General features: G+C 44.0%; 1 protein-coding gene across 9 annotated transcripts in view; it reads left to right on the forward strand.

The window, feature by feature from the left end:
* Positions 1 to 537: 537 nt before the first annotated feature.
* Positions 538 to 18,925, forward strand: part of lmo7a (LIM domain 7a) — a 48,056-nt gene continuing 29,668 nt past the window's right edge. For 4 of the 9 annotated variants that reach the window (XM_053439324.1, XM_053439327.1, XM_053439326.1 and 1 more), the window contains exons 1-4: positions 538 to 867; positions 7,210 to 7,280; positions 9,351 to 9,420; positions 13,246 to 13,352. In XM_053439324.1, the coding sequence (XP_053295299.1) occupies positions 799 to 867; positions 7,210 to 7,280; positions 9,351 to 9,420; positions 13,246 to 13,352 (317 nt within the window). In that variant the 5' untranslated portion in view covers positions 538 to 798. Of the gene's footprint in view, positions 868 to 7,209; positions 7,281 to 9,350; positions 9,421 to 12,859; positions 12,970 to 13,245; positions 13,353 to 18,925 lie in introns of those variants that run through there. The other 5 variants (XM_053439333.1, XM_053439331.1, XM_053439332.1 and 2 more) reach the window with 2 other exon arrangements.

Genomic DNA, 18,925 nt, shown 5'->3' on the forward strand with positions numbered 1-18,925 from the left:
GTGGCGCTATAAGAAAGATATTTGAGGAGCGAAGAGGCTTGAAACTTTTTCAGTAGGAAAGTTTGTCCAGACTCTTGGAAACTTTGCGGCATCCATGTGTTTAGTGGTCAGCAGACCTGAAGAGGTTTATAAGTCTGTCTGAGGAGCTGTGTCGTAGTCTGAGGACATTCTTTGTTGCTGCTTGTTGTTCGGTAAATAGAATCCCACTGATGAGCATCTCGCCTGTTGTTCGTGGAGGCGGTGAAGAACCTGGAATCGGTTGATGAAATCCTCCAGGAGTGTTGGAAATAACAAGCCAGTGTTCAGCTGTGGGCCTGCGGGTGGTCCTCGGACCCCACTTTGGGAAACCGTCCAACCCTCCACAGCCGCCAGCTCTTGCAGCTCTTAAACCTCCACAAAGGAAGGAGGACATTTCCTACCGGTGCAGCCGAGGTGAGGTGAGACAGCCCGTGCGTAAAAGGTGGAGGACGCCGTGCGCAGCGCAGGTGTGACGGGTGCAAGGAGCGGGTAGGTACGCGGGTGCCGCCCGGTGAAGAAGAAGGGAGTGCATGACTGTTACCATCTTGTATTCATCCCTTTGATGAGCAAGTGCAAATGAACAATAGGAGGCATATGTTCATGAATGAGGAGTGTGATGACTAAAAGTTCACCTGCGCTCTCGTGTGTCTGCGCTACAAACGAGTTTTTTTAAGTGGCTTCATTAGTGTGCGCCTGTTTGAAACTCGCCCTCATTCATGTCATCGGGCCATTAGGAGCAGAATTGGCCCGACGGTGCAGCTCGGACAATACGTTTCTGTGATGGAGTGGCGTGAGCAGTCCTCTGTCGGCTGCGACGAAGCCTTCTCAGAGGCGCAGAGATGGATTGAGGTGAGTGAAAACACATTAAAAACGGCCTTTACGCACTTTTGTAGACATTTCAAAACCATGCAAGATGACACAAAGATGAGATAAAGCTGGTGATCACTTTAGGAATTCCGTTTTTGTGCTACTTTTGTGTTTATTCTTGATTTAGAGGCTTCAATTAAAGGGTAATCTGGAAATCCTTGCCGTCACCCCTTGAAGATGTTTTTACCTTCAGTTCATTCCAGATTGAGTTATTTGAAGGTCTGGCTGTAAACTGATCAGCTTCCTCAGCTTCTTGCCCCCAGGCTCCAGATAATGGCAGCCTGCATGGACCATTAGATGTATGGAGGCATGTGTCGCCTTTAACCTCTCCTCTTTAGGAGGTGGTGAGATCAGTCTTCTCTTTTTGCCACTACTAGAAATCAGTTGGCCGTCTCCTTATCTTCTCTGGATCTCTCTTCGGATGACAGATTCCATTCATCATTACTGTTCATTGTCAGATCTTGCCTGGTCCTGCTCATCACTATATGTCCCTGAGGCTTTCAGGCTCCAGTTGCAATAGAGGAACGTAGACCCAGCAATTAAGAACAACTGCTTTGAATGACGCAAGATGCTACTGTAAGCCCACATTCATAAAATGATGGACCTTTCACATGGTTTCTGATGAGGAGATTAAACGTTTGTCAGTGCTGTTTAAGATGTCAGAGGAGAGCAGACAACTCAAGTAGACCCGCGCGATAGCGTACATGATGTTCCTGGAAAATGTGTAATTTGCCTAATAAAGGATTCAACAGGTGATTCATTGTCTGTGGCAAAATACTTTATTTTTATGGACGTCCTGTGCCCACTTCTCTAACACGGTAATCAAAATGAGAAATGGCAAGCAACTCACACAAAAAAAGTGATTCACCAGCTCTTTCAATAGCAGCCCCTTTTATTTCTCCAAAGTCAAATTATCCAAAGTTTCCATGCAGCCCTCAGCCAGAGTCTCACTCTTTTCTTTTTCTCTTTACAAGCGGGTAAAAAATTATGTTTCCTCATCTCACAAATTCTCTTCCCAGCAGGGCGGCGCGGAGCTGCTGCATGGCTGTAACTAAACAAATATTGTTCTAATTTCATGAGGGGTGAATCTGAATGCTTTCGATGTGACATCAGTGTCTCTGCACGCTCGCACACTGGCCCATTGTAGTGGCTCAGCTCTTGGACATGGGGTGGGGGCCATAATCTCGGGCCCCGGTTGTGTGTGGCGATTATGGGAGAGTGAGGAGAGCTGAACAAGCTCAGCAGGTAAAGGTGTGGAGCTGCTGTATTTACAGGGAATGCATGAGAGGCCTGACATGGAGGAAATACAGGGCCAATCTGCTCCGGCCCAGTTTCCCTTCAAAGACAGAGCTCTGTGGCTTTTTGTGGATCCTGTCACTGACTGATTAACAAGCCGCTCGGCCTCGCAGCACTTTAAACAGAGGCATGTGTGCGTGCTGAGGCTGCCGCTGTTAAAAGCTAAACGAAATGGTCTGGAGCCTGTCACATGGACACATTCCTGCATTAGCCGCCGTGGCCGTGAACGCTGCCCCCCCTCAGAGCCGATGGGCTGCGCTCCGCGACCACAGGGCCTATAGTGGAATAATAGAGGTCCTTGTTAATGTAACACAGAGGCCTTAAGTGTGGCTGTTATGACAAGCAGGAACAAGTGGCAGCGGTAATGCCGCTCACAGGTCACAGGATCAGAAGGCAGCAGTCTGTCAACACAAACATGGTGCGTTATGAGTGAAACTAAATTAGTATGCCATCAGTGATCTAATGATTACAGAGCGCTTGGTTGTGGGTGTGTTTCAGTGTCAACAAGCACAGGCAACAGTGTCAGACACATCATACCAGTTCTCTCTGTTCTGGTCTGTGATGGGCAACACTTTGTTTTCTCCAGTCATCGAGGTGTTGCCCAGAATTCTTGGAATACCTCCTTTTAAACAGGTTTATAAGGCAGAGCTTCATTCCAGCAATCGATCTGGTCTCAGGTCGTAATCTGTATATAAGGTGTCAGCTCTAGTTTTGATTCCTGCTCCCCTGTCTTTGCTTGAAAAGGACCATATTGGGTTTCTCACATTCTCTGGAACAAAGCCGCCAATCCCAGGTAACACGATCCTGTGCATTTCTTTAGATTTGATAGTCATGTAGCACTGGAACAACTCCATGCTTCCTTAATGTGGTTTGCATGTGAATCCACATTTTGGGGTTTGATACTCTGGATGCTTCAATCAAGGGCCCCGAGATGCAACTAATGATTATGTCCAATACTGATAATAGTTAGATAGAGGGATAGAGGGACAGATTGATAGATTTACAAGCTACATTATTTTTGAGAATATTTTATATTCAAATTTTTCGATTTACCAAGACAAACATTGATAAAAACAGTATACACTATAAACAGTGATATATCAACAGTATATTACATTTTATTTTCAATCCTGTGGTATCAGAATTCTGTCCATTTCCATTTACTGGGTGGCAGCAAATACAAAATGCCAGAGATGGATATCCATCTCAAAACCTCAAAATAGAACCATCTGCATGGACAGAGGCCACATGAGGTGAGCTAGAAAAGAAAAAAGAAGCCAACACCAATAAATTTGCACTCGCATGTAAAAAGAAAAGAGACAGATCTTTCCATCCATAACCTCTCTCCTTTCATTTAATTTTCTGCCCTTCCACTCTGGTCCTGCAGCCAGTAGCCATGAACTACTTTCCACGACCCACGTCACAGGGTTCCTTCTTGTGCCAGGAGCTTTTTGATAGGACAAAGAATTCATCACGTCACTGTGGCACTGCACATTCTGTGTTTTCATTTCAACTGTTTTCATAGGGAGCAATTAGAAAACCAGGCCATATGCATTCAGACACACACACACAGACACACACACATGAAGCAGGACCTCACACGAAAGGCTGAGTTACATGTCAGTGTAACTGTTATTTTGATATGCTGATTATTTTTGTTCTCGTACTAATGGCCTCCCCGCTGTTATATTTGTCTTGAGCGAGAACCCTGGAATAGTTGGATGACGTCCCTGTCGGCCTCCGACGACCCATGCTCCCTGTCCTCCGCAGAAGGGACAAAGAATTTTAGCAAACAATTATTAGGGGTGGGTTGTGGTTGTGTTTGGGGGGGGGGGCTGCATCCGCACAAACCTTGAATACTGCTCTGCCTCAGTGCCCGGCATGAATAAACAATAGCTGTGGTCACGGACGCAGGGACCCTGTAGATTCCTCTGATTATTTGTGTTCCACCAAGTTACCTTTCCTGGTTCACCGCAAATATAATAATTGATTTCCCAGATGTTTCAGACCACTTGGAGACTCAGCGATGAACTCTGAGGACCCGCGTTTCGATCACTTAACGTGAGGGGGTGGGTCATCATGAGACTCCACACGTTCAGCCGAACATTCTTGAGGGGAGCGAGCGAGGGTGCTGGATTTTTGCAGGAAGGCAAACTTGTTTTTTTCGAAATCTCTGCCCCTGCCTTAAATCTCCCCCTTTGGAGCGGCAGTGTGTTGCTGCAGATTAGAGTCGTTATTCCACATGGCAGATTCAACAGAGGGGAGAGAGAGGGCGAGAGAGGGCCGGGTCTGAGGGGGAGTTAATACCCCTAATGTCCAGGATGGAGACTAGAGACGTGTTCTGCTACAGCCAGCTTAGTGCCAGCTCCAGTCCCGCCTCACACACTTGGACCAGGAGATATTACCTCAATTAACCCATTCATTGTGTTTGGGTGATGTAGCTTCGACAAGAACAAGACATAAAAGCAACTAACACCTTTTATAAGCATCACTGAAAGAGGGAGTTACACTTTCTGCTGTGTCCTTTCCGTCTGTATTGTTTGTTTGCGTGCATGTGAACCCAAGCTGGTGCCCCCACATACATAGAACAGTAGGGGTCAGGATTTCATATGCCAACAACAGAGTCTGACTGACTGCACAGCGCACTGTAAAGTTTGCTGTGTGAGTCTTAGTGTGTCTGTCTGCGTTGTTTGTGTCTGGTTTTATTTTTTACTCATCGAAATAGAAGTTGGCGAAGACCTTTTGTGTGTTTTGTAAACAAAACAAAAGACAAGTCTTTCCCAACAGCAGCTTAATCACATTGTGCATTGTGTTGTAGCCGCAAACAGCCGCCGTGTCAAAGCTTTTATCTCATTTGTCTATTACAACATGGTCTAATTCTCTTGGAATGTTGGGTATTTGAGGCCTTGCCCATGTCAGGTTACCCAGGGCGTGTTCTCAGGTGTACGTTTCTTTTAAAAATAATAATAGTGTCTTTCCCTTCATCTGTCCGATTGCTCCAGTTTCTCCTGTCCTCCTCAGCGTGACGGCCTGTACTTAACTGGGCCAACAAGTACTCCAGTTTTTTGTCCTTTATCCTTGAAAGGAAAACGGGGACAAAAGGACAAAACACTTCATCCCGAGGCACATTTGATCAATTTGGTTGGCACAACCAGTCCAACTTGTTTGGCTGTTTGCGTGTCTGTCTGTGTGTATGTACTTAAGCTGATGACAGATGTCCTACCTTACTATATTCCTGCAGTATAATCTGTTTACTCATCGGTTTTCTTGATTGTATAAATAATCCAATTCAGATTTAAAACCGAACACCATATAATTCATAGTTACTCATCTATTTATGCATATAACACCACTTTGTTTTGAGTATTATCAAAATAATACACATTAGAGCCTGACTTAGTTATCATTTGGCCAATATGGATCTTTCACAGATTTAGTACTGAAACTTATGTTTGCCGATATGCGTCAATACGAAAACCTAAACTTTGAGAGTTAACATTTCAGATGTGCATTAATGATAACATTTTATATAAAAAGATGTTTATTTTTCCAAAATTCCAGTTCTTTATTATCTTTGTATTTCTGTTTTCTTGTATATTTTTGTATTTGTCAATAGTCCACAGTAAACTGTCAAATATCAAACCTTGATGACATCGTCTTAGTCATGAGGGTTTGATAACAGCGTCTGAGGAATCATTTCATTCTTTTAATACATATATCAGCGGATATGTTAGTGTGGGAATTGCTCTACTCCCTAATGTCGGTTTCAGCATTGGCCCCCAAAAATCCATATATTGGTCAGGCTCTGATAAACATCCTCAGACAGCAACTAGTGCAGAACTTAATGCTGCAGCAAAACAGGATTACATAGTGGCTGCTCGTGTAGTCCCAACTTCTGCTGAGTTCTCAGCCCAGTTTGTTTGTTTGACTCTTGGTGCATAATTTAGCCAACTTTGGAAAAATGTAGTTTGGCCACGGGTCAAGAAACAAGTTGTTTGTGTTTGGATGCGTTTCAGAATGTTTTTAAAACCTTTTTTTAGACAATGAAGGTTGGGGTGTTATGGAACGTATTTGATATTTACTCATGAAGTACAGCACTTACTATGCACACATTGTTTGCATCCATTTGTAATTCTCTATAATTATACACATCCAGATGCAGAACATTTTGTGACATTACAAAAAGAAAAGATTGTGCAGAAATTGTAGGAGTAGACTCTAACTCTGTACTGTCTCTGTTTGTGTTGGATTCAGTAGCTCAGGTGCTGATTGGTGAGGCAGTTGATTGTGGAAACATTCTTAACCAAACAAAACAGGAAGCTCTGTTAAGGAGCGGCCATCAACACCAACATAATGGGCCAACCACCTGCAGTTTTACATGAAAATACGCAACTGTTATTGTCTTTCAGTTGAAACACAGATTGTCGATATTAAGTTGTACAGACAAGTGTAACGTCAACATTTGTGTACTGTAGATACCCATGTTTTAAGTTTGTGTACCTGCACGTCATGCAGTGTGTGTGTATGTTTGCCTACATAGTGGCTCTAAGTGTTCCTGCAGTGGTGGTTTTGAGATCATGGGAAAGGCATGAGGCTATAACCCAGCGTTGTGCTCCTCCAGATGCTGCCATAGCCTTGCGGCTGGGGCACGCTGGCTCCAGCACAGTTTTAGCGCCGCTATTCCCGTTAACCAGTGTTTTTTAGTGTTAAAGTGAGAAGAATCAAACCTCTGCAGGAATCCAGGAGAAATACCTGAAGGTCTGCGCCTTAACCCTGTTCCTGAGACTCTGTAGGAACGCAGGAGGAAATAGCTCTTACTTCCTCTCCTACTGTTCTCTACATCCTACCTTTCTTCTCCAGCCTCCCTGCCACACAACACACACACACACACACACACACACACACACACACACACACACACACACACACACACACACACATAACCACAAACCCAAACCCCCGCCTCCTCTCCTCACCCAACCCGTCTTGCTGTTTTCCTCACTGTTTTTGTATCCGTTTTCTTTCCAGGCAGTCACCAAGAAAACATTTGGGAGCAGCAACTTCCGATCAGCACTGGAGAACGGAGTTCTGCTGTGTGAGTAAGTACTCTGCTTTTACCAGGCGCCTCTCTTAAGCCACTCATTCATATGGAAGCCCTCTGCTCTCCCCCTGGTCTGCGCTCCGACGTAAGTGTTACTGATATTTCCCAGGCAGACCCCTCGCCGGGCGCTGTTTGTTTGTCGGCCACATGAAGTGAGCCACTGTTTCGGCACAATAGAGGTTGTATTATGTAGTTATTTGATCTTGCCAGTGTCAGATCTGCCCTCTATGGTCCTGTCTGAGAACATAAAGTGTGATCTATTTCAGGAGGAGCCTTGTTGTCTGTTTAGCAGATGTTACAGATCTGTGGACGGGCAGATTGCCACCCTTGCTTTAATGAGAGCTGTGAAAAGCTGTGTCGTGAATGGGAAGCCTCCAGCCCAGACCACATCGGAGAGCCGGGGCACCCTGCTTTCTCATTACCCATGGGTGCATCAAGAGTTTTGACGAGTTGGAGGAACAAATTTATCTCCGCAGAATTGGCTTTCACATTGATGCTCTTCTGAGAGTGGTGGAGTTGTGGCTTCTCTCAGATCGGGGATGTGTGAGAGCGAAGTTTAGGATCAATGTCCTTTTGTGGAGTTTTGTGTGTGGGCAGCACTAGACGGACTTGCAGTGATGGGATTTGCACGAATCAGCAGGAAGCTGTAATTGCCGGCTGCCCCTGCAGAATCTTCCAAACCACTATTGGCAGCGGTTCAATGATGAAGCCCCCTCGTTCTGCTGATTTGAGCCTGGCTCCGCTGTTTGTTCCCTCTCAGAGAACAACAGAGACACTTTCGTTCACAGAGCTATCCATGTTTTCTCAGCGGGACCAAGAGGAAGACGGCGATTTACTCACTTTCACAGAGGAAATCAGCCTCTGTTCCCATTGTGTTGTGGTTAACCTGTCACAACTACTTGGAAAGTAATGTTTAGTGGGGATCGCCCAGATGATTATGTCCTACTTGGCCACCTACCTCCTTACAGAGTGTGACTGACTCAAATACCTTGTGCATTCTTGCTTCATGTCCTCCCCTGTAAAGTTTGACATCTCCTGTTCCAGCTGCTTCTATCCCTGCTGAGACAGCTGCAAACAACAACCTGCTTAAACAAATTATTCTGCCTCACGTTGAACTTTTAAGTTTGAAAAAATACAAGCAAATGGTGCGAAAGTTTAACCTTTTTGTCTTGTAACACATTGTGATTTCACACACAAAACATATGTGATCAACCTATAGAATATATAGCATTGTTACACAGTGGATTTAACCATTCAGCAGAATATGAAATAGTCCCTTTAACTTTGAGCAGACACATTTGTTGATGCTTTTGGCACATTGGTGCATCTGTCTTGTTTATAACATTGTGTCAGGAGCCAATATGAAAACATCTTATGACTTGAGTCAGAACTGAAACTATGAATCAACAGAGCATTAATCTAGAATCTATTTGGATAAGTATAAGACATTTTGTATATTTTTGGACTACTTGTTTCTCATGTCATGTTAAAGTCTATTCAGTATTTGTAGGCTTTTGATTGCGCCTTAAGCTCTGAAATATATTTTCACTGTTTTATATGTAATTAATCATTAAATTAATAATAATAAAGATACAAAATGAATCCATCCTTATTCTGAGGATATTTTGCTACTCATTATATGCCTTGTATTTGTAATTAAGTAAATGCTATTACTTAAGGAGAAGGTTATGGACATTTTTACCACTTTAGCTTAACAAAACAATTCAGTACCATTTTCATCGCATTGCCCCTTAAAAACAATCCCCACTCTTCTTCTGGTATGCTATGTGGTTATTCATGGTTTGTTTGGGGCCGTTTCAGTAGAAGAGGGTATGTTTTAGGAGCAGAGGGACCCAGTGTGTTTACATCGCGGTGTGGCACAGACCATTTACTAAACTGGAGCCAGGTGGCCGCCATTAAACCCAGTCGTAAACACACAACACCAAGGTTTTGCAACATCTTTTTTTGTTCCGTCCTCGCTCGTTAGACCAGTCTAGCCAATGGCCAGTGGCTTTCACTTACAACCCCTTCCTCTCCATAATGTTGTGTCTCCTTCTTCTGTTCACAGTCTGATCAACAAAATCAGGCCTGGTGTCGTCAAGAGGGTTAACAGGCTGCCCACGCCCATCGCTGGACTGGTAAGACTTTTTACATTTGTATTCAGCCAAAATTTGAGTCAAGGGATATTTTCACACTTGTCTTCCTCATGCACAGTCCTGACTCCTGTTATTGGTGTTTTCCCATGTTCCGGTGATGTCTAACGTAGCGTGTTAAGATGCAGCCGTCGAGCTGACTTGTGACAGGTCTGAGGCTCAGCTGCCAGTGAGCGAGTGGCGTCTGCCTCAGTGGCTCGTCGCTCCGCATATCCATCCGCACTAATAAATTCAGTGAACGTGCGGCTTGAAAGGCCACCGCTGGCATTTCAGTGAACCCTGAACATGATGTCTGCCCCGCTCCAGGCTGCGTTCAATCATAACTACGGGAAGAAGAACTATAGAACCAGAATGAAATCTTTGCCCTGGTATGATAATTGAGTTTATGATTGACTGATGGAGGTTCAGAAGAGTTTGATTCATGCCATCAGGTGTTATTGAATCAGCCTTCTCACCCTGGCTCTGTCTTGTGGCTCAGCCGGTTGTGGCCACGGTGACTCGGTTGAAATGTATGTTTTGGGAGTGTCAACACACAAGTTCTGTGGAAGTAGAGGGTTGAAAATCGTACCTTTAACCCATCCCTCACATGGCTCTCTCTCTGGTGGGAGTAATTGAGTCCAGCTGTCTGGAGGAATTATGGAGAACCCCAATCCGGCCAGTGTGTGTTGGTGGGATCAGTAACGCTCAACATGTTTGGCAGGACAATGACAGGCTGGCAGTGGGCAAATTGGGCTGGCACTCGTAAACAGTAAACATCGTACTTCCAGCACCAAACGCTGCCACCAGCATATCTGTGCTATGACACAAATCATGTTTCCTGGCAGTTTGTTTTGGATGGCCGGAAAATCTAACAGGCCGGACACCTGCTGAGGTAATGAGGTAAAGTATCTCCTCCATCAGTAGCACTGGTGTGGTATTTCCGAGGCTTGGACATAAACCTTAAACCACTTGATCATAAATTCTCCCGCAAATGTGAAGGCTGCCGGTTGGCCCGGCGGCGATCAGTTACTGCCAACCACACGGAGAGCAGCAGAGCGTTCTCCAAACAAACATTACTCACTCTCGCTCCGCTGTGAGAATCAGCTTTTCTACCCAAAGTATTAAAGCTGTGTTGTTGTAGACTTCTCCTTCCTCTCTCTCTCATCTCTGTAAATACAGATGAGGAGGGAAGTATTTAGCCGCGCTCTCTCTCAAATTCCAAAGTAAATCAACCAGTTAATGAATATCTTCAGACATTTATCCCCACATAATGCGGGTAATTGCTATAGGGTTTGTCTCAATGTACACGCTACCTGTCTCCACTGGGCTTTACCGGAGACTAGTCTTAGTTTCCAAAAAAGGCCCATTTAAGAAAAATGACTGTTCCAGATAAAAGAGAATGACTGTAATCCCCTTGTAAACACCTTGTTTAACCATCAGATATGAATGTTTTTCACGCTCATAATAGTTTTTGAGAGATTTCAGCTCCTACACCGAGTTTCAGCTCGGTCAGGATAAAGGGCCCAGTGAGGGAAAGAGGGGAAAGAAACGGAAATCTCTGGTTTTGTGGAATATTTAGCAACACTGGCTCTAGACCCGGCCCTTTTCTTTGGCTTCACTCGCGTCCAAGGGAATGTTTCCCATGTCAGCAGACTGCTCTGCCGGTTGTTGATCACTCTGAGCTGTGGGTTTGAGTCAGGGTTCGGGCCCGGTTCTGCGGGGCAGGAAGCAGGCACATGAGTGGGGGACTGGATTTGAGGAGCGACTGGGCTTCAGTCAAAGATGACTCCATGTGACGCTGCGTGCCGTAAATAGACCGTAATGGAGATAGTGCTGGATGTTCCCACATATCAACTCCTTGGTGAGTTGAGGTAGCAGTGGGAGGAGATTAACGGTCTCCATGGCCCTGTGGGAGGCTTTACTGATTCAAATGTGTAATCATCTGTGCAACGACAGGCCTTTCACCATGTTTTGTTACTGTGTTGGCGTTGTATGGGTGTGTGTTATGACTGGATCGGAACAGGAGCCTTCTTTTGGGCCAGTTTCAGACGTATTCTGTGTCCTCTCTGGTTTATTGTGACAAGATTGGAAAATGTGTAGCCTGATATCTTAACCATAGCTTTGCTTGGTGCGAGGGGGTCAGCTGAGGGTAATTGTAGAGCGTGCACTTCTTGTAGAAACAATGCAGTTGAAGAAATAGAGTGACCACAATGGAAACCAGTGGGATCGACTTTTATTTCAAACCAAACACCTTTTAGAGTCTGATTCTGTTTCTTAGTGTGACCTGCTTAAATCAGGGGGTCCTCAAGTCTGCATGAGAGGATTAGAGGCTGCTGGATGGTTACAGCATATTTAGCAGGATTATGTTCAGGCACAAGTCAGCATAACATTCTTTCAACATCATTATCTCTGCGTGTTCTGGGACTGACTGTTGGACTTTTGGCTTGATAGTAATGAGGATAATTAACATTTGTACTCTATGTTCTAATCATATCTAACGCGCTGATGATTTTAAAGTCACTGTTGTGTTGTTGCTGTTACAGTCTGAGGTGAAGAGACACATTTCAGACTATACATGCTGCATGCGTTGAATAGCAAGGCACAAGTGAGCTATGTTACATGCACCAGTGACGAGAGAGGTCTCACTTATGATCAAAATATCTTCAGATGACGCAAGAGAAGAGAAAATCTTTACAGTGACATAACGGAAAAAAAACGGTGACCCCTGCTCCTCCGCACAGAGGAGGAGGGTGGGTTTGATCTTTGACCTCTAGGGGCCCAGCGGTGACCTGCAGGGCCTGTCAAAGGGCCGTTGAAGGACAAGCAAAGCTGTGAGCAGGAGATGCCTGTAGCGAGAGGTCAGCGCTCCTACCATTTGCTAATAAGCATGTTTGCCATTTAAATATAGAACGAGCTACCCCTTAATTATTCTAGCCCACGATGAAACCATGTGTCATTACACAAAACCCTGTTTAAGCACTAAGTCCCGATGGGAAGTGCAGACTTATAAACAAAGACAGCCGGGATCACGAGTGAAGGAGTCATAACCCTAACCCAGAAAGGAATGGTGCTTGAGTGGTTCAGCTTTGTATGAAGTGTATGAGTATTTATGAAGACATTTCATATTTTCACTGTGCTCACACATCTGTGCCAAGCATGTGCCCTCATACGAAACGTACGCCACATAAAATGAATCATATGCTGTGACGTACGAGGAGGAGAAACCGTCCTTCCACTCCCATGTCCTCACGATTTGCTTCAGGGGAAATATTTGTCAGTTTCTATCACCCGGGCTTCATGTTTCATAGCAACCGAATGTCTCCAAAATACTCCACCTACCCGCAGATTCCACAGGTATTCGAGTGAAGGGCTTGGCCGGGGGAAGGGAGGGGACAGTTTCAGGGTGTGAGAATAAAGGAGACGACGGCATGGCAGTGTGCTGCCTGTGTCTGTCATTTTTGCACTCGCATGGCCGGTTGGGTGGGACTTCCACGGAGCTCTGACGTCATCCTTCCTGGTTTTGGCTCCGTCCCCACCCAATTTCCCAGCCCACAGGTAGCTTTGCTGCTGTCACTCAGCTCCTGTCACGCAGCCTCTCCCCCCCCACCCCCCACCCGCATGTGTGTGTTTGTGTGCTCTGCACTGGGTCACTTCTTATTTGCTGCTACACATGCTCCTCCCCATCCGTCTCTGCTCTCTGGATATGAACTTTGGAAGCAATGAGTTGCAGGCGGTGTCCCTGCCATCCCTGCTAGAGAACTCTTCAGTGACTATTCTTTTGCTCCTGAGGTTGGACAACCTCCTCATCCATACTTTGTTCCTTTTGTCCAGGACAACCTCAACGTCTTTCTCAGGGCCTGCGGAAAGCTTGGACTAAAGGAGGCGCAGCTCTTCCACCCCGGAGATCTTCAGGACTTATCCACGAGGGTTACAGTCAAGTAAGTTCCTCTCCGATACGCATCATTGTGGTTCACAGAGAGGAGGTCTGTCTTTTAAACTGACACCAATTCATGATTTTGACTCTTCTGTTATTGATCTAGCGTTTGAAGTTTCTGGTTACTCTGATCTGTGTATTTTTTTTGCTTTCGTCAGAATCAACTCTTTCAAATCAGGTCACGGTCATACACCAATCATCCACAGTTACTTGTTCTAATCTTGCGGCTGATCGATGTATGCATCCATTCTTTTGCACTGCTGGGACGAATGTTTACATGTGTCACACCATCCCCACTCACAATCACAGTATTCCAAACCACATGTCTCCTCGTCTGAGCCTTGATTCAAGAAGAGGTGTTAAAAAAGGTCAGCGCTATTTTCAGTGTGCGTGTACAGTATTCCTGTAGTAGCCCGCACCTGTTGAGGCACGGCGCTGCTCCCTGTGCGTCTTTGAAACGCAATGGAGGTGTCGAGGTGTGAAAACACACAAGTCGGCAGAACAGAGGAAGTGCGGAATGAAAGAATCTCTGATGAGAATGAAAAAAAGCTGATTAGATTCACTTGTTTTGTTGCTTGTTTAGCAAATCAGCTTACAATTGAGATGTGAGAGTAGATAGCTGTTACATGCAGGTTCTGTTTAAACAGAAAGAAGTTGACCTTATATGATGCACAACTTTGAATGATGGATGGTGATATCACGATACTTCTATAGTGTTTGTTATTTTCTCGTGTTAGAGAGTTGTTATTGTGTCAATAGTGTGCCAGGCAGACAGGGATGCTGTATGTAGAACAACCTGTTCGGCCTTTACACCGGAGTGTGTTCAGGAAGCAGAGCTCAGTTCATCCCCACTCTCTGTGGCTTTACAACACTGTGGGGGTTAAGTGCTTCATCACAGCAGGTTGTTAAACGTAAGCAGTCACAACATTTTAGTTTTGGAAAATAATGCAACATGATTTAATGAAGTTGTGGTCCTGCTGATTCTGTCAACTGTGTGTCACTTGGCATCGCACACAGTTGTGCAATTAAGGTCAGATCAGATGTTTCTTTGAAAAGTTACCACAGCCTCAAACAACGTTTCTCCCACGATCCACCAGAGAATGTCAGTAATCTCTATTTGAATATTCACGCTGAGGCCACACACAGGGGCAGATGTACTGAACATTCACTGGCACTAAATGAACAAACTGCCTGTTGTTTATTGAGCCTCACCCTCTGCCAGCAGTTTCATTATTGCTATATTGGCCAAATGCTAAATGCCGGCTCCAGTGTCATAAATACAAAGATAAACTTGTATAAACCTCATGCCCCGGGTTCGTTATCAGAACTTCACCCCATTGCGTAATCCTGAACTGGGATGAAGAATTACCCCTAGACTTTGTGACATAAGAATATTACTCTACTTCCTCTTGCATTTGTGAAATTGGTGTTTCTGAATCAAATCCTTAGAATGAGCAACACAAAAACACTTTTTTGAGTGTCCTGCAGCCCGGCTCGGTCTGCCTGCAGGCGGGGGTTTGGTCAGACGGGGGCTCAAAGTCCTATTTTTAGGAGCTGGGAGTCGCTTTGACTGGCAGGATTGATTGGAATGGTATCGGGACTCGTGGTTGAGGAGCTTTTAATAGATTGTTGTCTCCCTCTAGCACATTCTCTCTCACTTGTGTATTTGTGTGTGCGTGTGTGTGTGTGTGTGTGTGTGTGTGTGTGTGTGTGTGTGTGTGTGTGTGTGTGTGTGTGTGTGTGTGTGTGTGCATGTGAAAGTTTGAGTGTGCTTACTGGTTTAGATTGTGGTGTTTGAACAAAAGAAGTGGTGTACTGAAATCAAACGTCTTCAGAGTGTAATGGGGGCCGGAAATAGAAAGAAAACATGTCCACACTATGGTCCACACTTGCAGATACAGTATGTTTATAACACTTTAGTTAACACACACACAGCAGAAAGAAATGTTTCAGCCCAAGGCTCTCGGTGCGGTTTAGAAACTGTGACTGTGTGACTGTAGTACAGGTTGAATGTTACCTGTACTGTTTCGGAACTTCTGGAGTGAATAATCTATGTAAATACCAGGTTTTACAAGTTAAGACAAATGTCAACAGGAAAAACCAGCATCAATCCAAAGATCAAGAACGACTGCGTGTTTTCATAAAACACGAGACAAGGACAGATCCTCATTTGAGCCCAGAGGATACACGGTGTGTAAATAGTGTGTTGTTTCGGAAGTTTCCTTTCCTAATCTACTCCCAACAGAAGTGGCCTTACTGCCTCAAAACCCACCAACCCAAAACTCTGTGGCCAAGGGTCACACCCACATGTGTCTGACCTGCGTTTGTTTGTTTTTGTTGCTGTGCATTAGCTTTTTGTAAGGGTTGTTTATTTTATTTATTATTCCTGTGGTGACTTTGTCATGTGGGGTTTGTCAAGGATACCGTTCATTCGCAAGAGGAGATATACAGAACATACTTTGTGTGTCTTTGGTCGCTGCTGCAGACACTAATGCTCACCTCAAATATGCTCGACAGAAGCAGGTTCGCATTTTTTACATGAACCTCCTCCAGCTGCTTCGTTCATGAGTCAGTCGTGATGAATTATAAGGAGGAAATGTCTCCTGCCGCTCTCGCAGCCTGTTTTCATTGGCCCCACAGTTTTTCTTTCTCTAAAACTTTACACATGATGAAAAATGTGGAGGTGTTTGTGATTGAGGGCCCAATTATGTGGTTCCTGAGCTGCTGTATTTATAACAGGAGATGGCACACGGAGAGTAACACGAGGAGATAATCCCAAACATGGCTGCAGCCAGTGGAAGTTTTTCACTGTTACTTATCAGAGAGTATAGGCAAATGAACAGAGCACAGAGCACAGAGAAAGGGAGAGAGAAAGTAGTTTCTATCAGCTGTCTTTGCCCCTGGTGTGTATCCAACTGCCACTCCCTTAAACCCTGTCTGACAGGTGCTTCGCTCAGCTTCCCTGTTCTCTGGTTCAGCAGCAGTGAGGTGTGGGGTTTTTAGCTTTTCCTGGCAAAAGCCTTATAATGCAACAATCTGACATTTAATTTATTTTCCGTCTTTAACTTTCACTTTGGTATCTGCAGCAACTTGATTTAACACTATGAAAGTGGGATTCTTCAAGTCGTCTTTTTGCAATAAATGTCAATTAGTGTTTTATCTAGTTCCGGCTCCTCGGAAGTGAATATTTACTAGATTTCTTTTACTTAAAAAACGATAACAAAGAAGTTGGGGAAATTTTGATGGGATTTTTTTTCAGACTTTTTATTGACCTAAGGATTAATGGAGAAACTAGTTCACAAATTAGTTAGAGTCTGATCAAATAAGGAAAATTGGCCAATACGAGCCTTTCAGGCACAAATTGGTGTCTGCATTTACTTTGATATTTATGCTTCTATAATTATATTTCTTAGATTTTAAATATGTTCTTTACATTTAAATTTTAGATTATTTTTTCTTTTATAAGTTATATATTGTGTTGTATTTGGGTCTTCATTTTACATATAATTACTTCTTATAAAGTTTATCCAATGATATATTGGTATCAGAACTTTTATAATTTTTTTACTGCCTTGCTTTTGTATCGGGCCCCCAAAAATCCTTTATTTTAACTGTATTTCCACAAAAACATACTTCCATTGATTTAGGATTGATTGGTTTTATTGAACTAACCCTACATGAGACGGTTTGAAATAGTTGCTAACAGCTACGTGTGCTGCGAACACGACATAAAAGCTTGTGTTGTTTCAACAGCCATAAAACATTATTGAATGTCAGCTCCGACCTTTGAGCTGTGCAGTTGTATTGAACTTAACCACCATCTGCAGTGTATACACCCTCTATTGCTTTGTGTTGTGAAACCCGCTCTCCGATAAAGAGGTTTATCAGTCACGAGAACGTTCAATATCAGATGTGTCGCGTCGCATGACGGACTGTTGTGATATACATGGTTTCCCGCACATCACCCACTGACCAGACTGAATCTGAATCATCATTGGAGGCTTTGACTCACCGGATGCTTTAGACCAACTGTGTCCATTTGTAATGACTGCTCAGGAAATGACGCATCTTAAAGGGCTCAATTAAATTGGATCCACTTCCTTTAGACCCTAAAAATGCCACTCAGCAGCCTAGACTCCAGGTCGGAGAAGGACCACAAATCCAAGGACACGCTGGCTTGTCCTTAATGACGTTAAATGTCAGCGGATTACTTTACACTTGACCTCTATGAATGTTTTAACAAGAGCCATTTGTCACAGAGCTAACTGTTAAATGGGACATCTGGCTCAACAGGCGGAAATTACAGCTGGTGGAGCCGAGGATGCACACGTCATGATCCTGCACTGTTACACGTTATACTGTCACACTGTTGCTAAGGAGCTCTAATGCTTATTCAGCCTGTTTCAGCGTCTACATGTCAGCTACATGAAGCTCAGACTTATCTTTCTCATACTTACGGTACATTGCAGTGGGTGGGGGAGGAGTTACAGCATCATATCAGGCAATAAAGGTTTTATATACTGTAGCTGTTGTTAAACTAGATGCCTTAGAAGGTAAACTTTGAGCAGTGGTTCAAGCTTCACCAGGTTACACACACACATAGATATCAGTCCTCTTAATGTGCCGGATTTGTTTCCTCAAGCATGAATTGTTTTCTGGGAAAACATGGAGAAGTTGAAAAAACGTTATGTCAAAGAAAGTGAAAGAAAGTCCCTGGAACTGTAAGATAATTGGATCCCCACCTACATTTTATTGGTTTTACCCGGGCCCGTACCACATCCTTCCACGAACCACACATACAAACAACGTGTAAAACATGTCATCTTATAAAATGTGATTTTAGGCTTAAAACCCATCAGCATATAAAGGAGGTCAAAAAGTGGCTCCACCGAAATCAGGTAAAACTTGTAAATGGCAATAAAAATGTTTTATAGAAAATTATAATAAAGCAACTGACATTGAGGAATGGCTAAAGCAGCTATAATAAATATTTATCGATTAAAAAACAGTGTGAAAAAGGTTCCTAATGATGAATTATCCCTCGAATCTGCAGCTTCTCTTTGCGTTATAGTGAGTTTCAGCTCATTGTAGCTGCTTAGCCCACAACGTCACTGTTCTGGTTCTTTCTCTCTCATACTGTTATTACTGGTGACCCACTGGTGAACACAGCGGAGCATTTATCAGCTAAAGGGCCAAATATTCCCCTGAGGAGTTGGTAGAACCCCAAAACAAAGCAAAAAAGAAAGGGAACTTTCCGTTCACATGATCCCGATGAGGAACACGACTCTAAAGGAACGATGAGGTTTTTCTTCATGACCTCTGGAGGTTCAAATAAGTTTGATAACACATTCCCCATATCGGCTTAAAAAAGTGTTGATATGTCAATATTGTGCTCACAACAATGATAACAACTTATACATTTAATATAAGAGTACATTTGAATGCAGAACCTTTACTTGTTATCTAGTTTTACGCAGTCATTTTACTGTTTTGTTTTTTTATTTAAAGTAAAGAATTTATGTACTCCCCTCTGTGACCTCCACTCACTGACAGAACAAATCCCCCCCAGAGACTGGT

The sequence above is a fragment of the Pleuronectes platessa genome, chromosome 14 (genome assembly GCF_947347685.1).
Source record: "Pleuronectes platessa chromosome 14, fPlePla1.1, whole genome shotgun sequence".
Classification (NCBI taxonomy): domain Eukaryota; kingdom Metazoa; phylum Chordata; class Actinopteri; order Pleuronectiformes; family Pleuronectidae; genus Pleuronectes; species Pleuronectes platessa.